Here is a 27,492-nt window from a genome sequence, read left to right as displayed (position 1 = left end):
AAAGTAAACATATCATACCCATACTTACAAATGGGCCTCAATCTTTGTATCTTACCTAAACTATAATACCAAGAGAGTAGTATTAGGCATGATGGGATTATAGTCATTGAAAATTCATACAGATCCAGTGTTTGTTCATAATGGCTATGTTTTGATTCATACAGTATTCTCTTTCATTTAGCTAGCCCTCCCAATTTTTCCTGTTGTATGAATATAATTAAAATATTTTTAATAATATGCTTTCAGTTATATATTTGGCAATACCCTGGTAAACTGGCTTTCTGAAAATCAACAAGCAACTAAATGAACAAAAAATTCTGATTTATAGCATTTGTCTATTTTCATGTTTAAATACTCTGACCATGGCCAATTCAAGCTATCAACATGATGACACTCAAAGTGAAGCTGGGAAGAGATGTGCAAAGCTTCGCGCAGTGAGTTGGTCAAGCTGGTTTCAGCAGAACACTGTGATAAATAAATACTGGCTCAAGTCTGTGTTTATTCTAATAGTCTGTCAAAATATTCAGGGACTTTTTGGTAGGTTCCAATATATTTAAGACCATGGCAGTGAATAATTTTAACATGATTAAGTTTTAAACAATAACAGGCAACATTAAACTATGAAGTGACAGCAAAACACTATCTAATTTAGGATAAAAACAACAGAAAAAAGATTTACGATAAAACTATTGCTTTATGATAAAAAATATTCATGACAAATCAGTTCAGTTCAGTCGCTCAGTCGTGTCTGACTCTTTGCGACCCCATGAATCGCAGCACACCAGGCCTCCGTGTCCATCACCAACTCCCGGAGTTTACCCAAACCCACGTCCATCGAGTCAGTGATGCCATCCAACCATCTCATCTTCTGTCATCCCCCTCTCCTCCTGCCCCCAATCCTTCCCAGCATTAGGGTCTTTTCCAATGACAAATAGTATCACTGAATCTTGTAAGCTATCTCTATGTTGGATTTTTGAAAATGTAAATGACCACATCATCTTGGGAATCAAGGTAACATTTGACTGAAATTGAAAGTAAGATCATTTTATGGCGCACTATATACACTTGTAAAGTTCATTATTTTAATACTTATGATGTAATAAGTTGAACAGAATAGTACTTAACATAGGATTTGACAATTTTTTTTTTTTCTCTAAAGGGTCAGAAAGAATATATTTAGGCTTTGCAAATCATATAGTTTGTTGTGAATGCAGTACTGTTTGTGCAGTGGGAAATACTCATGTTCAACATGTAAACTAAAAATCCTGGCTGTGTTCCAATAAAACGATGCTTACAGAAACAAGCAGCAGATGGATTTGGCTGTGGGTCATCCACAATTTGTTGACCTGACTTTAGCAGGTACCAAATCATCTGATGTTTTTATGGCACTGATTTCAATATGATTTTTCTTGGTATTTACGAACTACTAGTCCCTTTAATCAAAGTACTTTTTAAAAGTATAATATTGCCCCAGTCAGTAAAAAAAATCTCGACTAATTACTGTTTCTTAAACGAGATACTCCCTGAGCAATGCAAATGCCAAAAGGACAATGCAATTGAAAATAAAATGAATACAGTGGTGGACATATCTTCCATTACTGTACCACAATGTTACCTTTAACCACAAGGAGAGGTTTTCCTAGACAGTAAAAGAAGAGAAAACTTTCAGATCAAATTAAGATATGTTTAATATGAGCACATTCATTTTAATTTACTCTGAAATCCTTATTCTTACCTTCCACAAGTTTCCCTGTCTGTTCGGCACTTCCCCCAGGAAGAATCTTGGCGATATAGGCTCCAATTTCTCCGCTATGTCCAGGGATTTCTTTACCACCCACAATTCTAATTCCTAATCCATTACCTGTATTAAAAAGTTAGCAAATTATTAGCAGTAAGTTAAGAAAGGACAACAGTTATCACAAGTGATAAGGTGCACAAAAAAATGGGTTCTGATATATAGAAGTTAACCCCAAATGAATATTGGAACTGGACACTGATAACAAAAGAACAATATTACAATTTCATAGTATTTGACAGAAAAGAGAATTATCTGAGATCTTGGTAGGATCTATAATGATTAATCTGACATTAACAAATAATTTTTATTTTTTATTTCAGCCGTATTCAATAATATAATAAAGTTTTATCCATTTTGATCATAATGTTGCAAGAATTTTATATGAAGATATTCCCAGTATAAATACTTTCAGAGTGAAAAATTCATTTATGAAATTGATGAGCATTCAACTTACAAAAAGGAAGTAATGGCTATCATAAATTGAGAAGACATAAGTTAAACATAGAAATGACTGAAACTGATAAAGTGAAAACATGATCATAACTTATGAATTATTATTCACATTTCAGCCTTAATTCATAAACTAATATTGTTTGTGCATTAATATGGCACTTAATACAGGGATAATAAAAGCATTCTTTACTGATGAGCAACTTGGTAAACTGTTCCTTATTCCACAGAACAGGTTTTTCTATAATTAACCATGCAGAAGAAAGATGGAGAATGATTATTATGAGAAATCTACACACTATACTTGATCTTTGGAGAAGGCGATGGCACCCCACTCCAGTACTCTTGCCTGGAAAATCCCATGGACGGAGGAGCCTGGTAGGCTGCAGCCCATGAGATCGCTAAGAGTCAGACGCGACTGAGCAACTTCACTTTCACTTTTCACTTTCATGCATTGGAGAAGGAAATGGCAACCCACTCCAGTGTTCTTGCCTGGAGAATCCCAGGGATGGCGGAGCCTGGTGGGCTGCCATCTATGGGGTCGCACAGAGTCAGACACGACTGAAGTGATTTAGCAGCATACTTGATCTTAGCCAAAAGGCCGAGAAGCGATGATTATTATGAGAGATCTAATTGAATCAAATAAACTGTTGACATTTTATCTTTTTAAAAGAATAAGCTAAAAAACAGCTAGTGTATACAGCTCCATATATATTTTTGTTACAAATGTCAAGAAAGCACTAAAACAAAGCAGAATTCTCCTTTACTGAAGACACAATTAATTAAACATTTCATTCAGTGATTGAAGTACCATTTCCAACTCTTTCAAAATCCCTAAAATTAAAAGCCAGGTCTCTTCCAAATCCTGTTCCTTTCCTACTTAACTCCTCAGAAAGAATCCCTCTAGTCAGCATCAACACAATTCCAACATTCAACAAGCAGTAGCTGAATGATGCACTGCTTCTTCATTTATCTAGTAGGGGGTATTTTGGTACCACACCGTTTGTTTCCAGGTGACATGATACTCCCAAACGAATTTCCTCTTCCCTTTTCTTCCCCCTCCTCCCTCCCTTTCATCTTTCCTTCCCTGATACACCCCTGGACTCCCCCTCTTTTCCCCTAGCACCCCAAGTCCCCACTCTCATCCCGAGACCTGCTTTTACACCAGAGCAAGTGTCCTGAAGATTTCGTCTCAGAACAAAAACAAAACAAATTAACTGCATGTTTCTACAAAGGGTTGCCAACGGTCGGAGTTAAATAAGATACTAGCTCTCTGTGGCCCCACTTGTGGAGCTTTCCTGTCACGAGTTTCTTAGCTCAGTGTTCCCGTTCTTAGAGATTAATTGACGATCCGAACTGAACATAACTGGATCAGTGAAGACTAGCATTTGCTATATGACATAGAACATGTATTATATATGACTTTTAGTCTCAACTAAAGTTGATTTCTTAGACATTGGCATTTAAAGATTCACCAGGACTGATTCTACAATAAGATATTAGACAGATACTAATAAAGAGTAGAAGATGAATAAAAGTTATTAGTCACTATTTATTCAATTATTTTGTATATATGTGTGTATACATATGTAGTGTTAAGCCATTTTAGAAATTACAAAATGAGAATTTAAAAATAGCTGGTCATATTTAAAGGATTTTCCCATGGAATTTGTCCAGAAAAAATAAAAATAGATTCTTAATCTAAGATTTGGCTTTATTTTTCATGGTTGAATTGCTCACAAGTTGCAATTCATCACTTATTAAATATTTCATAAAACAGATACATATACTGAATCTCTAATGTGGTCAATATATTCATATCTATTTTAAGACATGGTCAATCTGGGATCCCGAAAGATGATTGATGAGATTTCCTGAGTGTAAAGGCATATTTTCAAGACCAAGTGCTGTATCAATATTTATGCTAGATGATAGCAGAATATAGTAGGCTATAGTAAAGTGTTCATGGCACTGCTCTTATTTCTTTTTAAGCTTAAAAACTGTTGTATGGCAGAAACCAACACAACACTGCAAAATTTTTTAAAATATATTTAAATTAAAAAATGGAAAAAATTACCATATAAATATAGTTCATAAAAATAATTCTGTACTATATAGAATATGGTGTAGCCATACACTTAGAAACTACAAATAGCATTGTTATAATTTGTAAAGTTATAGCTAAAAAGTAGAATTTCAGTATCTATTAATTAACATGTGACTACTTAAAAAAATTGTGTTTCCATTTTGCAAAATGACATTGTCTTGAAGATAAGTAGTTGGGTTCTTAGTGCCATTTGATTTTTATTGACTGAGTATATTCTAAAATTTTGTAGTAAAGGATCTGTACTAGGAACTTACAACTATATCCACAATAATTATTTAATTTTGTAAAATACAGCTTCATGCTAATGAATTCAACACTTTCTAAATATACTTACAAATCAGTGTCTTTGGTAAAATGGGAGTAATACATAGCCATGAAAATACTGTGAAAAATGAGCTTTGATAGACAGTTTTCCACAACCTGGAGGTTGAGGTGCTGACCCTCTATGCAGTTGAAAATCCTCATATAACTTATACTCAACTCTTTGTATACAAGGTTCCTCTGTGTATGCAGTTCCATACCCCTGGATTCAACCAACTGTGGATTGTATAGCATTATATATTTACTATTGAAAAAAATCTCCATTTAAATCTCCATGCAGTTCAAACGCATATTGTTCAAGGGTCAATGTATATAGAACCACTTCTAATACACAGTAAATTTTTGAAAGTTACTTTTTTTCTTGTTGATCCTGCTGTGTTGACTGCTATTGATTTTCATGTATACACTAAAGTAACATAGAAATATTAAAAGTTTGTGAAAGAAAAGCAAGTTAGAAAATAAAAAGACCTAGGAAGGAAAACATTTGTTTATTTTACAGTAGTTCCTTGTATCCTAATTTTGATGCCATAAGTATGAATTTACTTTATATAATTTCCAAGAATTTAAATCTAGATATTTTTATTTAACATTTCTCTAGTTAAACTTTGATATTTTATGTATTGACTATAGACAGAACAAACAAAAACACTTCTATTTAAATAAAACACATCAGCTCAAATCTAAAAAGCAGAATGTCAATAAAAAATTTGATAAACCTAAGAGGCAAAATTAGTTTTTAACAGACATGCTTAAATCTAAGTGGTCCTTGATAAGTGATACTATTGGTTTTAACTTTTACAAATTTTTAACAACATAGACTTATTTCCCTCTCTGTTTCTATTCCATCTAGAAACATTGCTAAAATGCTTCCTCAGAAGCCATGAAGGTACACTGGTTTTGCTCTTTAGCTCACAGTATGGCAGAGAAGAGAGGCCAACAATTACTGTAAAGAACATAGGAGCTTTAGTAAAAGAGATCATCAAAAGTTACAGTAGTTTTATAACATATAAGCATAAATGTGGTTAAGGCAGTCTTTAAGGGAAATCTATAAGCAGCTACAATACAATGTATTCATAAGTCACCATGATGTTCATCTTAAATATCTTATAATTTTATAAGTCCATTATACCTCAATAAATTGAAATGAAAAAATAAAAAATTAAGCTGTTCATAAACATGAGCATACTAAGGAAACATCCTCATATTTGAATCTAAATTTGGAGTTTAAATCTACTTTACTTTTATATGTTTATCAATATGTTACATTAAATGCTCTGATATTTAAGGTATTACAAAAATGTTTTTATTTCCATTATTAAATAAGATGAAAATATCATGATGATATAATTAGAGCACTGAATGTGGGCAAAATTACAATACTTGTTTCATGCTTGAGATTCTTGAACTACAAAAACATTGAGATACTAAATGTGTGTTGTTTTAAGGTATTAAATTTGTAGTAACTTGTTACTCATCAACAAAAAATTAACACCAAGATAAAAGCTGCATTCTGAGTTTTCTGTGCACATAATATATAGGGATATTATCTTGGTAGCAAAACCAGTGGAATAGTTGTGTTTATAGTACTTAAGCACAGTGATTGAGCAGCGATAAAGGGTAGGAGATAAAGAGAAAATAGTCTATGAACAGAAAACCTGATGCCCTTCATAAATGAAGAGGAAGAGCTCTGTGTATCAGTTCTGCATCACTGGGGTTCTAGTATAATGTGTGTAGCAAGTACATGGCATCTGCTGCTGCTGCTAAGTCACTTCAGTCGTGTCCAACTCTGTGCGACCCCATAGACGGCAGCCCACCAGGCTCTGCCATCCCTGGGATTCTCCAGGCAAGAATACTGGAGTGGGTTGCCATTTCCTTCTCCAGTGCATGAAAGGGAAAAGTGAAAGGGAAGTCGCTCAGTCGTGTCCGACTCTCAGCGACCCCATGGTCTGTAGCCTACCAGGCTCCTCCGTCCACGGGATTTTCCAGGCAAGAGTACTGGAGTGGGGTGCCATTGCCTTCTCCGACATGGCATCTAGGCTACACTAAATTTGTAAATGAATGAATCATGAATGGATGAAAACTGAAGTGTCTAATTTTCAGTTTTGAAACTTTGAAGTGTCTAATTTTCTCTACATAGGGCTAATGCCTGGCGTGCTGCAGTCCATGGTGTCACAAAAAGTCAGACACGACTGAGCGCCTGAACTAAATGCATCAGTTACAGTGATGTTAAAAATAATAGGTTGTATTGTATTCTGTTCTTGGAAAATGTCTGTAAAGTTATATTAACACAATGAATTTTAAAATTAAAAATACAAAAAGGAAACCCTCTATTCTACATGAATAAAATAAGGTTTTGTGAGGTTAACTGCTCAAGACAACACCTAATATACAGTAATGCTAGAGTGGAGCCCACACTCCAAATGAATAGGTTAGAGATGAGTCTCCTGTTAGGCTAGGGGCAGGGAACCTGGTGTGGGATGAGAAAGGATGGGTTGGGGAGCTGCATACATAGCCCTTCCCTTTCTCATTCAGTTGCAGAGGGGAGAGTGATGAGAGACATTACAATTAGGCCATTAAAAGGAGAAACTACCAGGATGTAAAAAATGTTGGGGAGTCAGTATCTCTCAGTCAATACTGAGGAGAGGAAACATTTTGGGTTTAGGCAGCTTGTGGATTAAATGGCAGCATTTAATCTGTTTTTAAATTTATTTTTAATTTGAGGATAATTGCTTTACAATGTTGTGTTGGTTTCTACCATACAACACTGTGAATTAGCTATAAGTATACATATATCCCTTCCCTCTTGAACCTTCCCACCACCCCCCATTCCATCCCTACAGGTTGTCACCGAATATGGGACTGAGCTCCTTGTGTTATATAGCAAGTTCCTACTAGATCATCTACATGGTAATGCATACATTTTAAATAGCATTTAACCTGAAGCTATAAGTGATTGCTTGGGAAAGACTCTGCTTGTTTTGTCACTATAGTTTCCATTTTTCTATTGATGCATAAATGTCTATGACTTATTTATACCTTTATCAGCCATTACAAAGATGAAATTGTTACCTTTTCAGCATTACAGATTTTACCATTTTTGTATTTTAGCATTTGTGTTACTATGTCATATGTATCTGTTAAATGAATACGTAATATTAATACTTATATATCTTAGTATGCAAATCTATAAAGAATGAAGTATATACAGGCCTGATAACATAATATTATAATCACTACTATTTGGGGGAGTAGTTGAAAAACTGATTTGGAGAGAAAAGTTCTGAATTTGCTGAGTCACTTTAGGAATACTATAAGTAAAATCCAGGTGTCCAGATTATTTTTGTGCTACAGGGTAAACCTGGTCTCATCAAAATCAATTTGCTCTAGAAAAGAGGTATTCAACACAGTTCAAAAGATTCTACCATCCAGTATATGTTAGGGGATATTTTTCACTAGAGAGTTGTTCAATATAATTACTTTGGTTATATTCATTACTCTTATTTTTAAAAACTGTTACTATAATACTATCTGAAATTAAGAATAAATATTATATGTTATTAGGTGGCCAGGCTAAGAATAAACATTCCTCTGAAATTGTGCTTTAAACAAAAAGTGAGCTGCTTTTATTTATTGTCATCTAGTTTTCTACTGCATAAGATTTATGGAACTTTTGGTTGTATGTTTCAAAATAGATGACTTTGAACTAATGAATTCTATTTGGCGTTTCTACATTGTACCAAAATTATATGTATTATATTACTTGCTTTCAATCTCTTCAGTAACATCTTCAGGGGTAGAAGGGAAAAAAAGTAACTAACATTTCTAGAGTTTCTCCTACTTTGCATTTTTAAATCATCTCTATAACTTTTCATGTTAGGCATCGTCCATACCATTTTAGGACAAAGCAGCTGAGACTGCGGGAGGTTAGAAATTTGGTTAGGTTGGCTAGCAAGTAAAACAACGAAGATTAGAGCCCAGTTTTCTTCCTGAGTCCCACATTCTTGTTCTTTCTATATACTTTTGCTCATCACTCTAATTGTCAAAAAAATATTCTAGAAGATAATTTTAGAAAATATTCTAGAAGTCTTTTCTCTTTTAATTGAATCTCATTTCTTACCCATTTTCCAAGATGAAATCATATACTCTCTCTATATATATATCCATATATTTAATATTAATATCACCAAATTACCCTCCTTAACCTATAAGTTAAACATCTTGAATGTCTTTACCCTCTCCTTACAGAATCAATCATTAATTCCATTAATTTTAATTTATTAAGAAAAACAGAAAAATGTGTTCATCCATCCCCAGTTAAAAGCATAGCCAATAATGTCACTTAATGGCAGGATCACATTTCTACAAGCAATATTTATCTTGACAGATGTCAGGGAAAGTGATGATGTGCATGAGGAGCTAGTCCCAACAGTAAATATTTCCTTTGTCACTGAGGAAGTGAATGCAAGTTTTCACTGAAATATATGAGGAAGAAATGATTTTAGAAGAGATTCAACTCAAATATGATTTTTTCTATAGTTGTATACTCTGTTTATTTCTAAGATACTTTGAGGGGCTTACAATGAGAAATTCTATCATATATTTACAACATATTTGGACAGTTAATAAGAGTGAAAGAGAAAAAGCCATTCAGAATGGGAAGGGAGAAATATGGGGTCAAGACCCGCTACTAGAATCTGTTCAGTTTCCCAGAACTTGCAGCATTTAGGATGGAAAACACATGTTCTCAAAGTGACAACAGACACTTTCTCTTGGTGTTCCATAAGAAAGAGAACCAATGACATAAGTGTCTTAACTTTCAAACACCTGACCTTAAAAAAAAGTTTTCTCATGAAGTGTTCCTAAACAATGCTGGAGACATGTTGTGTGTGTTACATATAATTTATCTAACTGCATGAAGTAGAATTCACCACATTTTTGCCTCGGTTCAGTTCAGTTGCTCAGTTGTGTCCGACTCTTTGCGACCCCATGTGCCACAGCACGCCAGGCCTCCTCGTCCATCACCAACTCCCGGAGTTTACCCAAACTCATGTCCATTGAGTCGGTGATGCCATCCAACCATCTCATCTTCTGTCATCCCCTTCTCCTCCTGTCTTCAATCTGTCCCAACATCAGGGTTTTTTCCAATGAGTCAGCTCTTTGCATCAGGTGGGCAACATATTGGAGTTTCAGCTTCAACATCAGTCCTTCCAATGAACACCCAGGACTGATCTCCTTTAGGATGGACTGGTTGGATCTCCTTGCAGTCCAAGGGACTCTCAAGAGTCTTCTCCAGCACCACAGTTCAAAAGCCTCAATTCTTCAGCGCTCAGCTTTCTTTATAGTCCAACTCTCACATCCATACATGACTACTGGAAAAACCATAGCCTTGACTGGACCTTTGTTGGCAAAGTAATGCCTCTGTTTTTAAATATGCTACCTAGGTTGGCCATAACCTTCCTTCCAAGGAGTAAGTGTCTTTTAATTTCACGGCTGCAGTCACCATCAGCAGTGATTTTGGAGCCCCAAAAAATAAAGTCTGACACTGTTTCCACTGTTTCCTCATATATTTGCCATGATGTGATAGGACCAGATACTTTTGATCTTAGTTTTCTGAATGTTGAGCTTTAAGCCAACTTTTTCACTCTCCTCTTTCACTTTCATCAAGAGGCTCTTTAGTTCTGCTTCGCTTTCTGCCATAAGGGTGGTGTCATCTGCATATCTGAGGTTATTGATATTTCTCCCGGCAATCTTGATTCCAGCTTGTGCTTCATCCAGCCCAGAGTTTCTCATGATGTACTCTGCATATAAGTTAAAGAACACAGTGACAATATACAGCCTTGACATACTCCTTTTTCTATTTGGAACCAGTCTGTTGTTCCATGTCCAGTTCTAACTGTTGCTTCCTGACCTGCATACAGGTTTCTCAAGAGACAGGTCAGATGGTCTAGTATTTCCATCTCTTTCAGAATTTTCCACAGTTTATTGTGATCCATACAGTCAAAGGCTTTGGCATAGTCAATAGAGCAGAAATAGATGTTTTTCTGGAACTCTCTTGCTTTTTCGATGATCCAGCGGATGTTAGCAATTTGATCTCTGGTTCCTCTGCCTTTTCTAAAACCAGCTTGAACATCTGGAAGTTCACGGTTCACATATTGCTGAAGCCTGGCTTGGAGAATTTTGAGCATTACTTTGCTGGCGTGTGAGATGAGTGCAATTGTGTCTTAGTTTGAATATTCTTTGTCATTGCCTTTCTTTGGTATTGTAATGAAAACTGAAATTTTCCAGTCCTGTGGCCATTGCTGCATTTTCCAAATTTGCTGGCATATTGAATGCAGCACTTTCACAGTATCATCTTTCAGGATTTGAAATAGCTCAACTGGAATTCCATCACCTCCACTAGCTTTGTTCGTAGTGATGCTGTCTAAGGCCCGCTTGACTTCACATTCCAGGATGTCTGGCTCTTGGTGAGTGATCACACCATCGTGATCATCTGGGTCATGAAGATCTCTTTTGTACAGTTCTGTGCATTCTAGTCACATCTTCTTAATATCTTCTGCTTCTGATAGGTCCATACCATTTCTGTTGTTTATTGAGACCATCTTTGCATGAAATATTCCCTTGGTATCTCTAATTTTCTTGAAGAGATCTCTAATTTTCCCATTCTATTGTTTTCCTCTATTTCTTAGCACTGATCACTGAGGAAGGTTTTCTTATCTCTCCTTGCTATTCTTTGGAACTCTACATTCAAATGGGTATATCTTTCCTTTTCTCCTTTGCTTTTTGTAGTTCCCCTTTATTTGATATACCACATGTGAGCACAGCAGTGCGGTCTCAAATAAAGATGATAGAATGTGTGTTGTTTTTTTTTTTAATTAGTGTACCTTATTTCATAATGGTTAAACTTTTTTCAGAATTCAGCTTTGAATCAGGCAAACAATTAAAAAAAAATCTCAAAAAGGAAGCTTCAATGATTTCAATGGTGCTCATATCACCTGTCAAATTAAATTCAGGATTATTTAATATGATCTGGCTCTAACTTTGATTCCTTTTATGACCTGGTCCTAAGTTTGATCCCTTTTTGTACTCTGTTGTAGCAAAACAAAATTTAAAAAAATAACATAAGCCAAATAAAATTAGAACAAAAAAACTCCAAAACTACTTATCAAGTGATCTGGGCTTCCCTGGTGGCTTAGATGGTAAAGAATCTGCCAGAGACTCCGTTTCAGTCCCTAGGTTGAGAAAATCCTCTGGAGAAGGAAATGGTAACCCTCCCCTTGGACAGAGGAGCCTGGGTGGGCTAAAGTTCATGGGTTGCAAACAGCCAGATATGACTGAGCGATTCACACTTCTACTTTTCATCAAGGGGATCCAGTCCAATTTCTGCTTATCCCTGAGCAGGTGGGACTCAGTTTCCTCCAAGTCTATACAATTATTCAACCAAGCTAATAATCACATCATCCTGAAAAAACCAGGGGCAGTCCAACTTTTTGACACTAAAATGCTGGCCTTGCAGAGCTGTTTATTCTATTCCTGAGTACAACCCCCATATGGCCTGTATATTTTAGGGAAATAAAAAACATCATGGCAGCATTTTTTCACTGTGGTATTGTAGTATTGTTTATAATATTGAAAAGGGGAAGTCAGCACAAATGTTTAGCAACTGGGGAATGGTGGATATAGATGATTAAATATCTATAAAAATAATTAAACTTATGCTTATGAAGAACTTTTGATATAACAGGAAAATGTCTTTGTTAGGTAAACTCAAAATTTGGATAAGGCTTGTAGATATTTTAATACCATCATATTCATGTTGATTTTTGGTTTTGATCACTTTTTGTGGTTAGATGTTAACATTAGTGAAACTGGGCAGAGTGGGCAAAAGAACTGATCATTCTATTTTCTGAGAGTCCAAATTTTCTCAAAATAGAAAGTTTAAATTGTCTGTCATATGGTTAATTTAAAGAAGAGCACAAACAAATAAACAAAAACAGCAAAACTGATAATGTTCAAATTTACAAGGTATAGGGGAATTTATTCCTTAGTAAAATTTAAGTTAGTTTCTGTGTAAGAATGTTTTATGGTCCTATGACCACATTACTCAACAGTGCAATAATTATGGAGCATTTACTATTATGCACATCAAAAATGAAGATACAGAATGATCTAAATATAAACCATTTATTAATGTATCATATTAATAATTATGGCATTATTTTTTATATTTAAATACATAGCCTGATCATTTTTTGAAATTTTCCAATAGACAGTTTTTGACAGAACAATGCATTTTCTTAAATTTAATGTCACCTAAACAAATTCAAATACATATCTCAATCTGATATTAAAGTAAAAAGAACTAGATTATTTGATCTCTTTTACCTGAAACCGTGTGATCCTTAGAGTCCCTTGTTATTTTTATCCTTGCATGAGGAAAGATGTAGTGCACAGTTTTCCCATCCATCTGTATAATCTAAGACACACATAAGATACGGTGAAAAAGCAATGTTAAAGACACTTAAAGGGCAATATACATAATTATCTTTTTTCAAACTACAGTGATTCAACCAATGAAAACAGAAGATTCTCAAATGATGACAATTTTAAGCATTTAATACTATATAATGATACTATTGTTTTCTGAGTTTATTATAGTCTTCACATTTACAACCAGTTTCTCTTGCAAACTGATTTGTTGGGTTTAGAAAATCAATAAGCATATGTTAACACATAAGGATATCTATTACTATGGTAATGCATAGAGAATGTATATGGAAAATTGACCTCTCCTGATTTTGTTTTTGGACAGCCTAGAAATAGGGAGGCATTTTTAATTTTCAGCCATCAAGCTTAAAGGGAGAAAAGACAAAGATCCTCCTACTCTGCATCTCTATCACTTTACCAGGAATGCATATTTATGTTATGTTGACATCACTGTGGAATTTTGCTTCTGCTGAGCACATTTGCCAGAAGTTTTAGGATACACCTGAGGCTGAGACTAATTCTGCATAAATAAATAAAATCTTTGCTCATTTTAATTTTTTCTGAAGCCTTCTTTGTATGCAAAGGCATTATTTCTCATTTAATTCAGACACTCCTTCAATTAGAAGAAACGACATTCAATGCCTTTGTTACAAGTCTGTGATTTCAATTCTAATTACTGAGACTGAACATGAGAATACTATAGACTGTGTTATCGCTGTTTCCATCTGACAAAATGAGATTTCTGAAATAAAGGAAATTAGCAAATGCAAACTTCTGCTGTATATTTTATAGAATTTGGCTTTCAAAAGAGATTTGTGAAATAATGAAAGGCAGAAATAGGAAAAGCTTTATAAAACTATATTAACAGGATTTTAATAGTATGACATCTTGTATCCATCACTTCAGGAGAATTTTTGAATAGAATTAGATAAAACAAGGTTTAGTAAAGAGACATTTAATACTACCCATTTCAGAATGTGTTTAGGTAGTGTTTGGGGTTACTAAGATAAAACATTAACTAGAATTTACAATTAAAAGGATGTACCTTTCGTGAAGAAAAATTCCCTGGAATATTCATGTTATTTTAATATGCCTCTGAAAATTCATCTTTAAAATTGCTATAATTCTGGATTTTAAAAGAAAAATGCACTGAAAAATGCAAACAATGCCAGTCTTTAGGTTTTATTCTCTTTAGGAAAGAATAAGCTTAATCAGGCCTCTGATGAACAAAATTCTCCCCAGACAAAAGCAGAATCCTTTCAAGTCCAAAAATCTTATATGAATTCTGCAAAGTAAAACTAAAATATCATTTGCATGATTATAAAAATATCATGGTCCATATAATCAATCTAGATAATTCATCCTATTAATAACAACAGCTTTGTAAACCATTGTGAATCTTGCATATGTTCATGACAAGAGAGTGTGCATTTTCCTTTTTCCTTCCTTAATCTCCCCTCTTCTGTCTCACTCTCTTTTACTTTCTCTCCTGGACTCTTTACTTTCCCTGGCTTCATCTTTTCTCCTTCTTCTACTTTCTTTCATCCTCTCTTTCCTTCCTCTTCTATCTGCATTAAAGATCTTCATTTTAAACTACATGCACTGAAAATCTTAAAACTATCAGATATAACTCAAATTTGCTTTGTTACTATAGATAATTCATTAACATTACATATATTATGGTGCAATCTCAAAATCAATAGAATGATCTTGGTTTGTTTCCAAGGCAAACCATTCAGCATTTCAGTAATCCAAGTCTATGCCCCAACCACTAATGCTGAAGAAGCTGAAATCAAATGGTTCTATGAAGACCGATTAGAACTTCTAGAACTAACACCCAAAAAAGATGTCCTTTTCATCATAGGGGATTGGAATGCAAAAGCAGGAAGTTGAGAGATACCTGGAGTAACAGGCAAGTTTGGCCTTGGAGTACAAAAATGAAGCAGGGCAAAGGCTAACAGAGTTTTGCCAAGAGAATACACTGGTCATAGCAAACACCCTCTTTCAACAACACAAGAGACGACTCTACACATGGGCATCACCAGATGGTCAATACCGAAATCAGACTGATTATATTCTTTGCAGCCAAAGATGGAGAAGTTCTATACAGTCAGCAAAAATAAGACCTGGAGCTGACTGTGGCTCAGATCATGAGCTGCTTATTGAAAAATTCAGGCTAAAATTGAGGAAACTAGGGAAAGCCATTTGACCATTCAGGTATGACCTAAATTAAACCCCTTATGATCATACAGTGGAGGTGACAAAGAGATTCAAAGGATTAGATCTGACAGACAGAGTGCCTGAAGAACTACGGACGGAGGTTCATAACATAGTACAGGAGGTGGTGACCAAATCCATCCCCCAAAAAAGGAATGCAAGAAGGCAAAGAGGTTGTCTGAAGAGGCCTTATAGCTGAGAAATGAGAAGCGAAAGGCAAAGGAGAAAGGTAAAGATGCACCAACTTACAAGTATTTCAAAAGAAATTATGTACATGAACTGGCCCTTTATATTTATGAAATAGCAACTCCTATGTTAACATATCTTTTATTTATACAGACATTCACCTTTTCCCTTATTTAAATACTTTGTATGCTAGATGTACCAGACAGAGTATCAAGCCCTGTGTTAGGCACAGAATAGACACCATGGTGGATGGAACAGGGAGCGCTTGCTCTCTAAAAGTTCACAGACCAAGACACAATGCATGGAGTGCTGCTGTAGCACAAAGTAGGAACATTTGTGGGAAGATGGTGGTGGTAATGTTACAGAAGGCTTTTTGCAAGATGAGCCATGCACATGAGCCCTGAGTGATGAATCACATTAAGTCAAGAGAAAAGAGGAGGAAGAATGTTCAGGAAGAGAAAACAAGACATTCAAAAGCCCAGAATAAAGACACAGTGAGTCTTTCAAAGTAGCCCAGTGTACCTCAGTATAGCGGTCACATGGGAAGTGCACAAGGCTCGGGCATTAGTGCAGAATGAATGCATTTTGTGCTAGTAGAGAAATTTTGACCTTTGCAACGATGCTGTGAATGGCATTAGTTCTATTTATTGATGAAGTGACTGAGGAAAAAAAGAAAGAGGTCAGGTGATCTCTTCAATTCACAAAGCAGAGTTGAATTTCTACTGAATAGTGCGGAGGTTAAACATACAAAAGGAAATACAGAGATTTGTAGATTTGGCTTTATAATTCATATGATTTTGAGTCTAAAGTCATATATATTCTGCTCTCTCTAACGTATGTTTTATGTTAAATAATTTTTAAAGCAGATACATTAGTGTTTATATGTTTTATCTAACATATAAGCAAAAAAAAACTATGCAATATTCAAAACTGAAAAATATATAGAATTATAAACTAATAAACGGTCATATAACCACCACACAAAGAAAGAAAGGGAGCATTCATAATTTCTCTTGAAATATTTGTAAACAGAGAAGAACCCTTTTTCTGGGCAGCATACAAGTGATAGTTCTGTCAATGGAGAATTATCCAAAGACTATGATGTCAGAAACTTTGCTCTTGGGGAGAGGAACAAGGCGATTAATTGACATCAGTCCTACCCTCTGGCCTTGTCCCTATTTTTATCTGGCAGAAGCAACACTTGTCCTAAATAAATGACTAAACAAGAATGATACGTTGCTATTCTTTCTATACCAAAATATAATTTTGATGAAAAGTGAAGTCACTCAGTCGTGTCCGACTCTTTGCAATCCCATGGACTGTAGTCTATCAGACTTCTCTGTCCATGGGATTTTCCAGGCAAGAGTACTGGAGTGGGTTGCCATTTCCTTTGGAAGAGAGTATTTGAAGATAAATATTAACACAAAAAAGCATGAACTTCATTTAAATGTAATCAAAACATATCATCTCCTATGTAGCTTTCACATAGAGAAATTTATAAAGAAAAATAAATTACTGACACAAAAGTCAGTATATTCACTACTTGTTTGAGAGAGGTTGAAAATTACAATTTGGAAAGGGTACTTGTAGATTTCAAGAGGAAGAAAACACTCCCTTTCTTTGTGTGGTGGTTATATGGCTGTTTGTTTTATAATTAATTTATAATTCTATACGTTTTTAAGTTTTGAGTATTGCATAGGTTTTTGTTTATATGTTAAAAGGGCTTCCCTGATAGCTCAGTTGGTAAAGAATCCACCTGCAATGAAGGAGACCATGGTTCAATTCCTGGGTTGGGAAGATCCCCTGTAGAAGGGATAGGCTACCCATTCCAGTATTCTGGGACTTCCCTTGTGGCTTTCTGGTAAAGAATCTGCCTGCAATGTGGGACACCTGGGTTTGATTCCTGAGCTGGAAAGATCCCCTGGAGAAGGGGAAGGTTACCTACTCTAGTATTCTGGCCTGGAGAATTCCATGAAATGTATAGTCCACTGGGTTGCAAAGAGTTGGACACGACTGAGCAACTTTCACTTCACAGCTTAGATAACAAAATATAAATGTGAAAATAACTTTTAGCAATGAGATACACATTATTAAATTTACAAGGAGTCTTACATTTTCTATGTTATTAAACAAAAAAATTCATTAAATCATTCTCAAATATAGCCTCTCTGCTTAATTTTGGTATTATATTGCTCTATACTTATAAATTCAAATATAATGTGTTATGTCTTCAGTGAATCAAATCTTAAATTCTGTAGATGTTAGTAATGGATAATTATGAACAAAAAACTCATTAGGAATATTTATGTTTCATTTACACACAATAAGACAGAATTCTAGAATATAATTTTGGGGGATGGACACTGATTATTTCAAAATACAGCCTGTAAAATGTTAGTTGGATAAATTAGGTGGACAAGACTACTCTGATTGGATACTCAGAAGTTTTGGGAAATAACTGTATGAAAGTTATTATGTTTTTAGCTCTTCAGTTTTTATATTTCATCTTATCAGGATTCCTTGAAAGGATCTGTATTTTCATTATCTTGATCTTGGTTTGTGGCAAATACTAAACTTCAGAGAAACAAACAAGATGAGTAAGGCACAACAAGTAAGTCATTACAGAGAGATTCCTATAATAAAAAATAATTCAAGGAAGTTATTTTCAGTTGAGAAATTGACTATTTTTGTAATTGTAAATAAGAGAAAAGCTAAAATTTTTAAACACAGAATGATTCTAATTTTTAAATTTTCCCATTTCCTAGCTATATCTATTCTAGATCTAGAATATTTACAATAAACAGAGGATAACAGATTTCAATAAAGTATGAGAATGTCTAGAAGAGCAAAATAAAATTGAGAAAATATTTTATCAGTTAGAAATTTGTCTATGAAAACTGAAATTGCTTAGGAAAAAAAATCAAATCTAAGACCATAGATCCTATCTTTTAGACAGCACTTTTACATGCAAAAGTCTTGTTTTCTTTTATACCTTAACATGACAGATACTGAATTATATTATAGTAAATTCATATGGTTCTTTTTTGTTGTTTGAAATATATTTGTCAGCTTATCAATGAATCATTAATCAGACAGGATGATAAAGGAGTTAATGTACATGATATAAGTAACTATCTCTTTTGTGAGTATCTTAATGATCATAATGAATACAAATACCTGCAAATACCTGATCTGTTAAGGCAACTGGTTTAAGGCCATGTGACCTACCAGAGGAATCTCCCTGAGGTTATCCAACTGTTAATCTCCCACGTATCTATCGAAGTTCAATTTAAACATCATCTCTTTTGTTCTAAAGTGAATAAGATCATGAGTTATGGTATTATATTTATGTAATAGTTAATAGTATCCCTACATTTTTTTTTAACCTATAGATATTAACTAATAAAATTTACTTTATGAAAGTTGTTCTGAATATAAAATCCAATAATGAACGTAAAAGAATTCCATATAACACTTCCATATAACATCAGTTCCCTTACTCTCAGGTGAAGCCTTCTCTGTTCCCAGCTGCTTGGTTTGGTCATCTTCTTATTTGCTATTTCTTGACAGCTGGGCATATTCCAATGGAAAGCCCTGAAATTACCCAAGTCTACTTTACCCTCTATTCTGTCAGCTCTTTAGGAGTTTCATGTATTTGCTTTGCATGGCAGTGTTGGGTATGCTGTACGGCTTAATTGTCTGTTAGAGGCAAACAATCACTTAAATTTCCTGGTAAGAAGCATCACAGCTATGCTTCAATGTCAGTCAGTCATGGCTGATGAAGTAAGGCAATTACCATCTTAACATACTGAAAAAAAAATCATTTGTGACCTTGATTGATCAAAATCCTGTGTATTTTGGGATAACTGAGACCATTCTAGGGTGAAATGAGTTTCTGTTTTTTTTTTTTTGAGAAATCTAAAAGACATTGCTCAGTATAGCACTTACTTGCTCTTGGTGTTGACTGAGTGGTCTAGAGTGGACCAATCTTTCTGGCAGTTTTCGATCTAGACCATGTCCATTGTCCAAACGAGACTCCCTGGGTTTGTCAAACCAATCTGTTTCTTCACGACGGAGGTGATAGGCTTTGGAGACCAAGGAAATATCAAACATTGCAACTCCAACTAATAGAGATGACAGAGGGCAGTAGATGATCTGCAGTACCAACATGCTTTGGGGCTTATTAACCATTCATGCATTTCAAACATTTCCCAGTGGGATCAGAAATATCATTTCCTGCATTATGTTAAAAATTCTATATGAGAGAATAACCTAGGGGAAAAAAACTTTGTGCCACCTGTCAACTTTTCAGAGCAAAGTAAGACAAATTAACATTTAAATCAGGTGAAAAAATAAATTTAGATAGTGATTGAATAAATAAATGAACAAACGAATATTTCTCAAAAGTCATTCTATTCAACCTCAGTCCATCAGTTCTACCTCCTCACTTCTCCCCACTATATAGCACCAAAATCTAAGGAAAACACATTTCTTGAACACAGAAGATTCAATTATTTTTCCATTATCATATTAACCCAGTACCAATATGTGGCTGCTAGATTTGGACCTCAATTGAGCATCTTTTGAAAACATGACACATCTATGACGTTCATAAATAACTAAATGTAAACATTTATTTTTAGGAGGATCCTAGGTTTCAGTGCTAGGAACATGTGCGCCATAATCATCTGGTAGCCTAATTTTAAAAATATATCTACTAGAATTTTTCATTAAAAATTAAACAGTTATTTTCTGTGGGATCACAGATCTAGGAATTAAAAGAGTTGGTAGGCTGCTTTCTGTACTAACAATGTGACAAAGCTTAACATCTTAAAATACTTTTTTGAAAATATAACTATATTTGAGTATATAACTATTATTTAAAATTTTTCATCCCATTAAATTCTTAGTACTTTCGAAGACATTTTAAAGTTCTTATTTAGTGATCCCAAATCATTATTTACCTGTTATATAGAATTTGACTTCATAGAAAGTTTTACGCCATTGTAAAAGGATCCCTAATTAATAGTCTCTGGAAGTACACTGTTACTTCCTAAATGGCAGCTGGAGCACCTCTTCTCAGGTATTAAGCTGAAAGATCTATTGATGATGCTATCAATCTACGCCTTCTTGAAACTCTGGTTTCAACGCCATACTATTGAGTATTCCTCTCTATCTCATTGCAGGTCTCCTTCTGTCTGCATCACTGACTTCTCTTCCACTACTTTCTCTGAAGACTTTTTTCCAAGCAATTTCCATTAGTTCTTTACTGGCAGGGCTGGCAAAACCACAGCATATACAGCATTACTCACCTCTACACCTCCTGTGATCTTGGTCAATGCCACTGATTAACCACAGAACTTTCTCTCAATAAACACAGAATGATAGACAATGTGTCATAATTTAGTCAGTCTTAGATTTGAGGCAATACAATGGTACATACCTGGTTTGTGGTTGTATATGTACTTGTCTGATTTCCCCTATTAAGACTCTAAGCTGCTTGAAGGTAAGCCTCATGTCTTCTGTTTTTTTGTTCTCCCTCAATACTAAAAACAATGCCTTGCAAATGCCACAATATTCATAAAGTATTTGGGGAATGAATGAGACATAGGAAAATTAGTTATCAACTAAAGAAAGTTAAATATCCTAATTACGATAAGCATATTTTAAAATAAATACTTGTCGAATGAACCTCATTAACAGTTACACAGTCTTTTCTCACAATCTATTCAGTATTTACTATGGTTTTTCATAGTTTTCACTTGACACCAAGTGACTAACTTTATGAAAGAAATATTTAATATAAATTTGGTAAGTAAACAAAACAAATCCATTATTTAATCATTAATCTCTAAAACTTATTAGATTATCACCACACTAATATTTTATATTACTTTTTATAAATTTCAATAACATATTTCTCATAAAAATAGTCCACTGATTTTAATAAATAACTACCTTGGATACTGTACCTGATATCACTTGAAAATATACTTTGCTAATTGCACTTAAAATAGAATCTTTTAAAATGTTTCCTTGGCTGTGTCTATACAAATAAAGCAGAATTTCAACTTGATATACATTTTGTCAATTTATTTCAAATTCTGATGACATACTTCATCTGTTATGTTTATAATAACTCTATATATAACTAAGTTAGGACAGCTACCATGCTTTTCATAGGAATTTGTCAATCAAGAAAAACTAGATTAAATAAGTCTTCTCTTAAATCAAATTCTATATTCACCGTTTATAGCAATTGGTGCGTGTTAGGTTGCTTCAGTTGTGTCGGAATCTTTGCAACCCTATGAATTGTAGCCTGCCAGGCTCCTCTGTCCACGGGATTCTCGAGGCAAGAATACTGGAGTGGGGTTCCATGCCCCTCTCCAGGGGATTTTCCCATCCCAGGGATTGAACCCAAGTCTCTTCCATCTCCTGCATTGACAGATGAGTTCTTAACCACTAGGGTCTCCTGGGAAGCCCAAGAGCAAGTTGGACATAAACACTAAATGTTTGTAATTGCAATTGTCTGATCTGCCACGTTAGATCCAAACTTTAAAAACTAAATTTTACAATAATAACAACATTTTCCAAATTAAATAATTCACTGAAGATTAGCATCCCTTTATTTTAGGCTATTGATATTTTCTTCTCTTAAATGTAAAATGCAAGTAAGCTCTTTTGGGGTCCAATTCTATTCTGTATAAAATATTCATTGGAATTTTTTTAAGACTGTATGTACTGATGCATTTTTTTTAAACATGAGTATATTAAAAGAATGTTTTCAACAAATTATTTGTGGTTGCAGAAATATAACTTGATTGTTTCAAGTTTAGTTTTTCTCCAATCTACTCTAGTCTTCCTGTTCTGTTCTTAACCAGGAATGAATATTAAGTTGTAGATTTTAGGCTGATGGTCATAACTATTAAGCAACATAAATTATGCCTACCTCAAGTCACATTCTGCTTTAAAAGCTGTAACAAATACAGGTGAATTAAAAAGAAAAAAAATTATATCTACCTAGATTTTACCTCAAATGAGGTATTTCAAAATTACCTGGAGTCATATAGAATACATCTGAAATACATCTTGCTGTCTATAACCAAGAGTTTAATTGAATTCAAAGAAAGCACACAATAAATCTGAATAAATCTGAAATCAGTTAAATTTGCTTTGTTTACATGATACTAAGTGGCCTGTTGGAATGTTATATATTTCATAGATATAGCATATATGTGGCAAAATTTTATTTAAAAAATCTCTAATACTTTGTGAGTTTATAATGTCATAAGTTATGTGGTTGGGAAAAATATTTTTTACTTTTTTTTCTTATTTACTCATGGAATCCAAGATTAAAAAAAAAAACAGATCACTGTTCACCAGAAGAAAAAGTAATACATTTATGAGATACAAACACAAAGAAAATACACAACATTTAAAAACACATCACTACAATTCACACAGATAATATTACATATATAATTCAATTTGTTATAGTTTTTCTTTGTATAATTATGTACCGTGATTTTTTATGACTACATTTCTTATCTGCTTAATTTAAAAGTAACATTTTAACTCAATTTAACTTCATGTAAATTTCATTTTGTTTCCTTCTCTGGTGTCATCTTTACACATTTCTTAATTTTGGGTGCTTCATGATGTCTCATTCAAATTAGTTTAAATAATTTGCTGGAGATTAACATGCTTTTTTAATCTGATCTTTCCAAATACTTAACAAATTATTTTTGATAAGTATTTTTTGATGTGTTTTGATATTTTATCAAAACAATGTTTTCATGGTCTTTGATGACTATGAGTACTTATCATCCAAACATATAGATGAGAAAAATTTGGTTATTTTTACATGGTTATATGTAAATAACTGCCATATTTCAGAATATCTAGAAATATCTGTATGTCTGGCACCATGGTGGCAAAATCTATGATGAATGAATGAATTTGTCAAATTCTCTCCAGATAAATGTACATCATGCACACAAAGCCTTTGGTGTTTAGTTATATGATTGACCTGTTAATTTTTGTTTTATTTTGCTATTTTACAGATATTACTATTGATGAGTCTTTCTATTCTGTAGAAGTCATTACATATATATATATATTTATATACATATATAATGTGTGTTAAATGTGGACTGTGAAAAAAAGAAAAAAAGAAGAGTTTCCATATAACTCTTATTTAACTATGATGGTTGATTCAAACAACTGGCTAAAGTAAAAAAAATAGTGTTTTATTTAACTGGCTAATTATCAATAAAAAATGGTCAATCCAACAGCTCATAGAGAATAAAACAAATCAGAAAGTAACTGGTCTATTGGAATTTCGCTAGGAAAAGCAGTCTCTTCTCCTTCAGATCCTGTGATTACTTTTGTCCTGATCTAACCTACACTTAAACTTCTAATATCATCTTGCTATTGAGAAACAGAAGAAAGAAAATCCTTTTTGTGAAAATATATTTTCCTGCAAGCCCCCAGGGAAAATGTTAGATTTAAAAGAAGAGATGTTCATGTTAGTTTAGAGCTTTTCCATCTCCAAAGTCATGAAGTAATACATTTTTATTGGATGAGAAATATTTTATTTTTAGGACTCAAGCCACACTTATATTCAAATGTAAACCACAGAGGGAGAAGAAAAAAAAAGAACCAAGAGTAACAAGTCCTTTTGGCATGGGCAAAATGTCACATTTCTGTACCTCTTCAACCTTGTCCTCTAATTTAAACTTGGCCAGGTCATTTTCTAAAATCCTTATGGTTCTATATGATTTAATAAAAAATCACCATAAAGTTTTTAGTTAAGTATGTACTTGCCATAAATCACTTGTTCTATATGAAAAACTAGTAAAACAATTTAGTGCAGAAAAAATGAAATAATGCAAAAAGGAAACCCATGGAAAAAGCTAACTGAACACACAAGGAAAGCTTCAGCTCAAAGACCTAAATTCACAAAAGCAGTGTACAAATTTCGAGTTTTAAGATCTAAACAGTGCTTCATACATATTGACCAGCATATGGATAATACTGTAGTTTACTGTCAACATTATATTAGGTATTAAGTTTTTAGTATGTAATACAAAATGTACAATGTACAATGCTCGTCAACTACGGCATTCACAATGAGAGAGAAATTAAAATACAAGCCTTTTATTTAAGTAGAATTATAAAACTGTACATTATGCTAACATTAGGGACTCACCTGAATGTTCTCAAGAAGAGAACATTCTCTGAATTAACAAACACTGATCTCACAAATGATAAATAATTTTCTACTACAAAGTCTAGCGGAATAGTCAATGGCTCAAAACCTTAATCATTTCACAAACTGAAAGAAACTAATAACTTTAAAAATGACTTTTGAAAACAAAAGAAACATACAACAAAAAACTTTCCAACTATAGATTTAAAGGATGACCATATTTTATTGACACAATTATTTGCTAATGGTTTTGGAAAAGCAGACACCACACAAATCAAATAATCAAGAAACAACGATAAAAGGATAAACTAAAAAGAAATAAAGAGCATGCTATGAAGTCTATACACAAGATAGAATTTCCATTTACAAGAAATAAAACTGAAGTAAACATGCAAAAGACGCACCAAGAAAAATAGAATACATCCTTGGAGAAGGAAAATTAAACATGCAGAAAAATAAGAGTTTGAGTTTTCAGAGTAGCAAGGTACTTTGAGGCCCAATTTACCTTCACTGTCTGACATGGCATGTTGGAAGTCATCCATGATGAATGCTATGTCACGATCGTAGCCTCGAGTCCGTGATTCTTCTCTCATGTGTTGCTGAACTTCAGGCAAAGAGTGACTGGATCCAAACTGGTCCCTGGTGTCTGCAGATATTGGTGGCAAGGGTCCAGCAGCAGCCCTGGCCATTCCCATTGGCTGTCCAACAGGACTGAGTGGACTTTCCTCTTCAGAATTCTGGGCCACAATTGGTATTCTTCCTCTACTCTGGCTAATAGGCAAACTGGTAGGCTTAGTTCTCCCAGAAGCTGATGCATGACTAAAGGAAACATCTAGAGCTTCAGCCTCTTGAGCTTTCAGTCTTAGAGAAGAGCTGGAAGAATCTCTTTTAATTGATAAATCTAGCCCATAGACAGAGGAAGGTCTGGAAGAAGGTCTGGACCTGCTGCCACTGCTGTATGGCTTATCTGCTTCATCCTGCAGAGCTGACCGTATGGTATTTCCTAAGGTGCCCAGTCCTGAGCCAAGAGATGATCCCATAAATTTTTGTTGGTCTGTAATATTTTTTCTGAGGCCAAAAGTAATATCATCTTGAAGAAGCCTTGCCCTGGAAGAAATGCCACCAATAGATGAAGTGCTTGAAGTCATATAGCTGGAATAATCAGGTTCAAGGTCTCTACTTTCTTGAATAGGTGAGAATTTTGACATTTTAGGGTCAATTAGTGATTTCTTATGCTTTGACTGCTTTTGATAAAGTATGGCAGCTGGCAGTTGTTTTGCTGCTTGTTTTTCAAGTGTGAGTCTACTAATGCTGTACTTCTCAGATTTTGGAAAATGTCTGTAACTAGTATCGGCATGGTAATAATGGGAAAGACCAGCAAGATGATCTAAGCTCTCCGCTCCTCTGCGGAATTCTTGTTTAATCTGTTGTTTCAGAAGCTTTAACTCATAAGGATCCTCCATCGGGTCCTCCTCTGCTTTCACGTAACTATGCAATCTGGACGAAGTCTGCAGAGGTGCTAGGAAATCTGTCACTTCTTGAGACCTACGTGTCTCAGTGGTTCGGAGGAGACGGTCTGTTTTTGACAGATCTTTTTCATGAAGGCTAAACGCAGTGCTTAAAGCTGCTGTGCCTTTGGTAATCTCACCAATGTCATCAATTAAGACATAATTTCGTGAAGTATGATGGTCAATATCTGCATAGAAAGAATCTGCTGATATGCTTGATATTGGACTGCTTGCCATGCTACTTCTTTCCTCCAATCCTATTCTCAAATCTAAGCTGTTGTACTTACTACCAAGATGGGAAACAGCATATGTATTATCAGTAGAAACAGGTGCTATCATCAGGGGTTGGTTGCGAATCACTTCATAGTTTGAAGTTATCTTGGGCTCCAGATATAATGCAGTTTGCCGTGGCTTTTGTTGTATCACCATCATCTGTGATGGTAACTGATAAGAAGGTTGAGGCGTTGGTGTAGGTTGAGCTTGAGGTGTGAAGGACATTGTTGCCACAGCTTGGAAGGTTGGCTGAGTCTGATAAGGTGAAACTTCCTGATGGTACAGAGTCTGTTGCTGAAAGTGGGATTGTTGGGTGTATGGTGTGGGTGCTTGAGTAGGAAGAGCAGGGGAAGAGTATTGGTACTGGGTATAAGGACTCGTAGGAGGGACTAGTTGAGATTCTGTTTGGGTTTGTGGTGGAATAAACTGGTTGAATTCAGTTTGGGGAGCAGTTCTTGGTCGCTCGATGCCATGCTGACTTTCAATTCGGGTTGGTCTGGTGCTGCTGACCTCACTGTCGGACATGTAATCACGATCCTCAGCTACTCCCTGGAGATAGGCTCGCTCTCTCTTTTCTCTCTCCTTTAATAAGGCCTCTTTCCTCCTGTTAATCCCCATTTCTAGGTACCGTAACTTAGCATCAATCTCCTTTTCTTCCTCATCAAGTTCTGCTTGTTTCTTCCTAAGCTTGGCAGATTCCCTCTCCACAAGATCAAGCTCTCTGTCTATATCCTGGAGAATCTTGGCTCGGGCCATTGTATTGGTTCTGCAGATCCTTCTTCTGGAGACTGTGCCCATTGTGCTGTAGGCTGACTGAGTTCCTGTGGAGGTCTCTTCAGGTGGTGGGTTTGGCAGAGTTCTCTTCACTTTTTTCTGAGTGCCAGAGGTTGTTGCAGTTTGAGAACCTTTTGCCTAAAATTAAGTAAATAAAATACAA

The 27,492-nt window shown here is 34.6% G+C and overlaps 1 protein-coding gene across 1 annotated transcript in view; it reads right to left on the bottom strand.

The window, feature by feature from the left end:
- PCLO (piccolo presynaptic cytomatrix protein) overlaps window positions 1-27,492 on the bottom strand; it is a 359,914-nt gene that overhangs the window by 104,455 nt on the left and 227,967 nt on the right. Inside the window, exons 8-11 of the mRNA XM_081531727.1 lie at window positions 25,280-27,467; window positions 19,512-19,648; window positions 13,059-13,149; window positions 1,736-1,861 (exon numbers count right to left, since the gene is read on the bottom strand). Of these exons, the coding sequence (XP_081387853.1) occupies window positions 1,736-1,861; window positions 13,059-13,149; window positions 19,512-19,648; window positions 25,280-27,467 (2,542 nt within the window). The remainder of the gene's footprint in view (window positions 1-1,735; window positions 1,862-13,058; window positions 13,150-19,511; window positions 19,649-25,279; window positions 27,468-27,492) is intronic.

The sequence above is a fragment of the Giraffa tippelskirchi genome, chromosome 10, assembly GCF_054371585.1.
Source record: "Giraffa tippelskirchi isolate mGirTip1 chromosome 10, T2T-mGirTip1v1.2.pri, whole genome shotgun sequence".
In the NCBI taxonomy this organism is placed as follows: Eukaryota; Metazoa; Chordata; class Mammalia; order Artiodactyla; family Giraffidae; genus Giraffa; species Giraffa tippelskirchi.
Note: the sequence above shows the minus strand (reverse complement) of the source record. Positions and strands in the feature narration are given on the sequence as shown.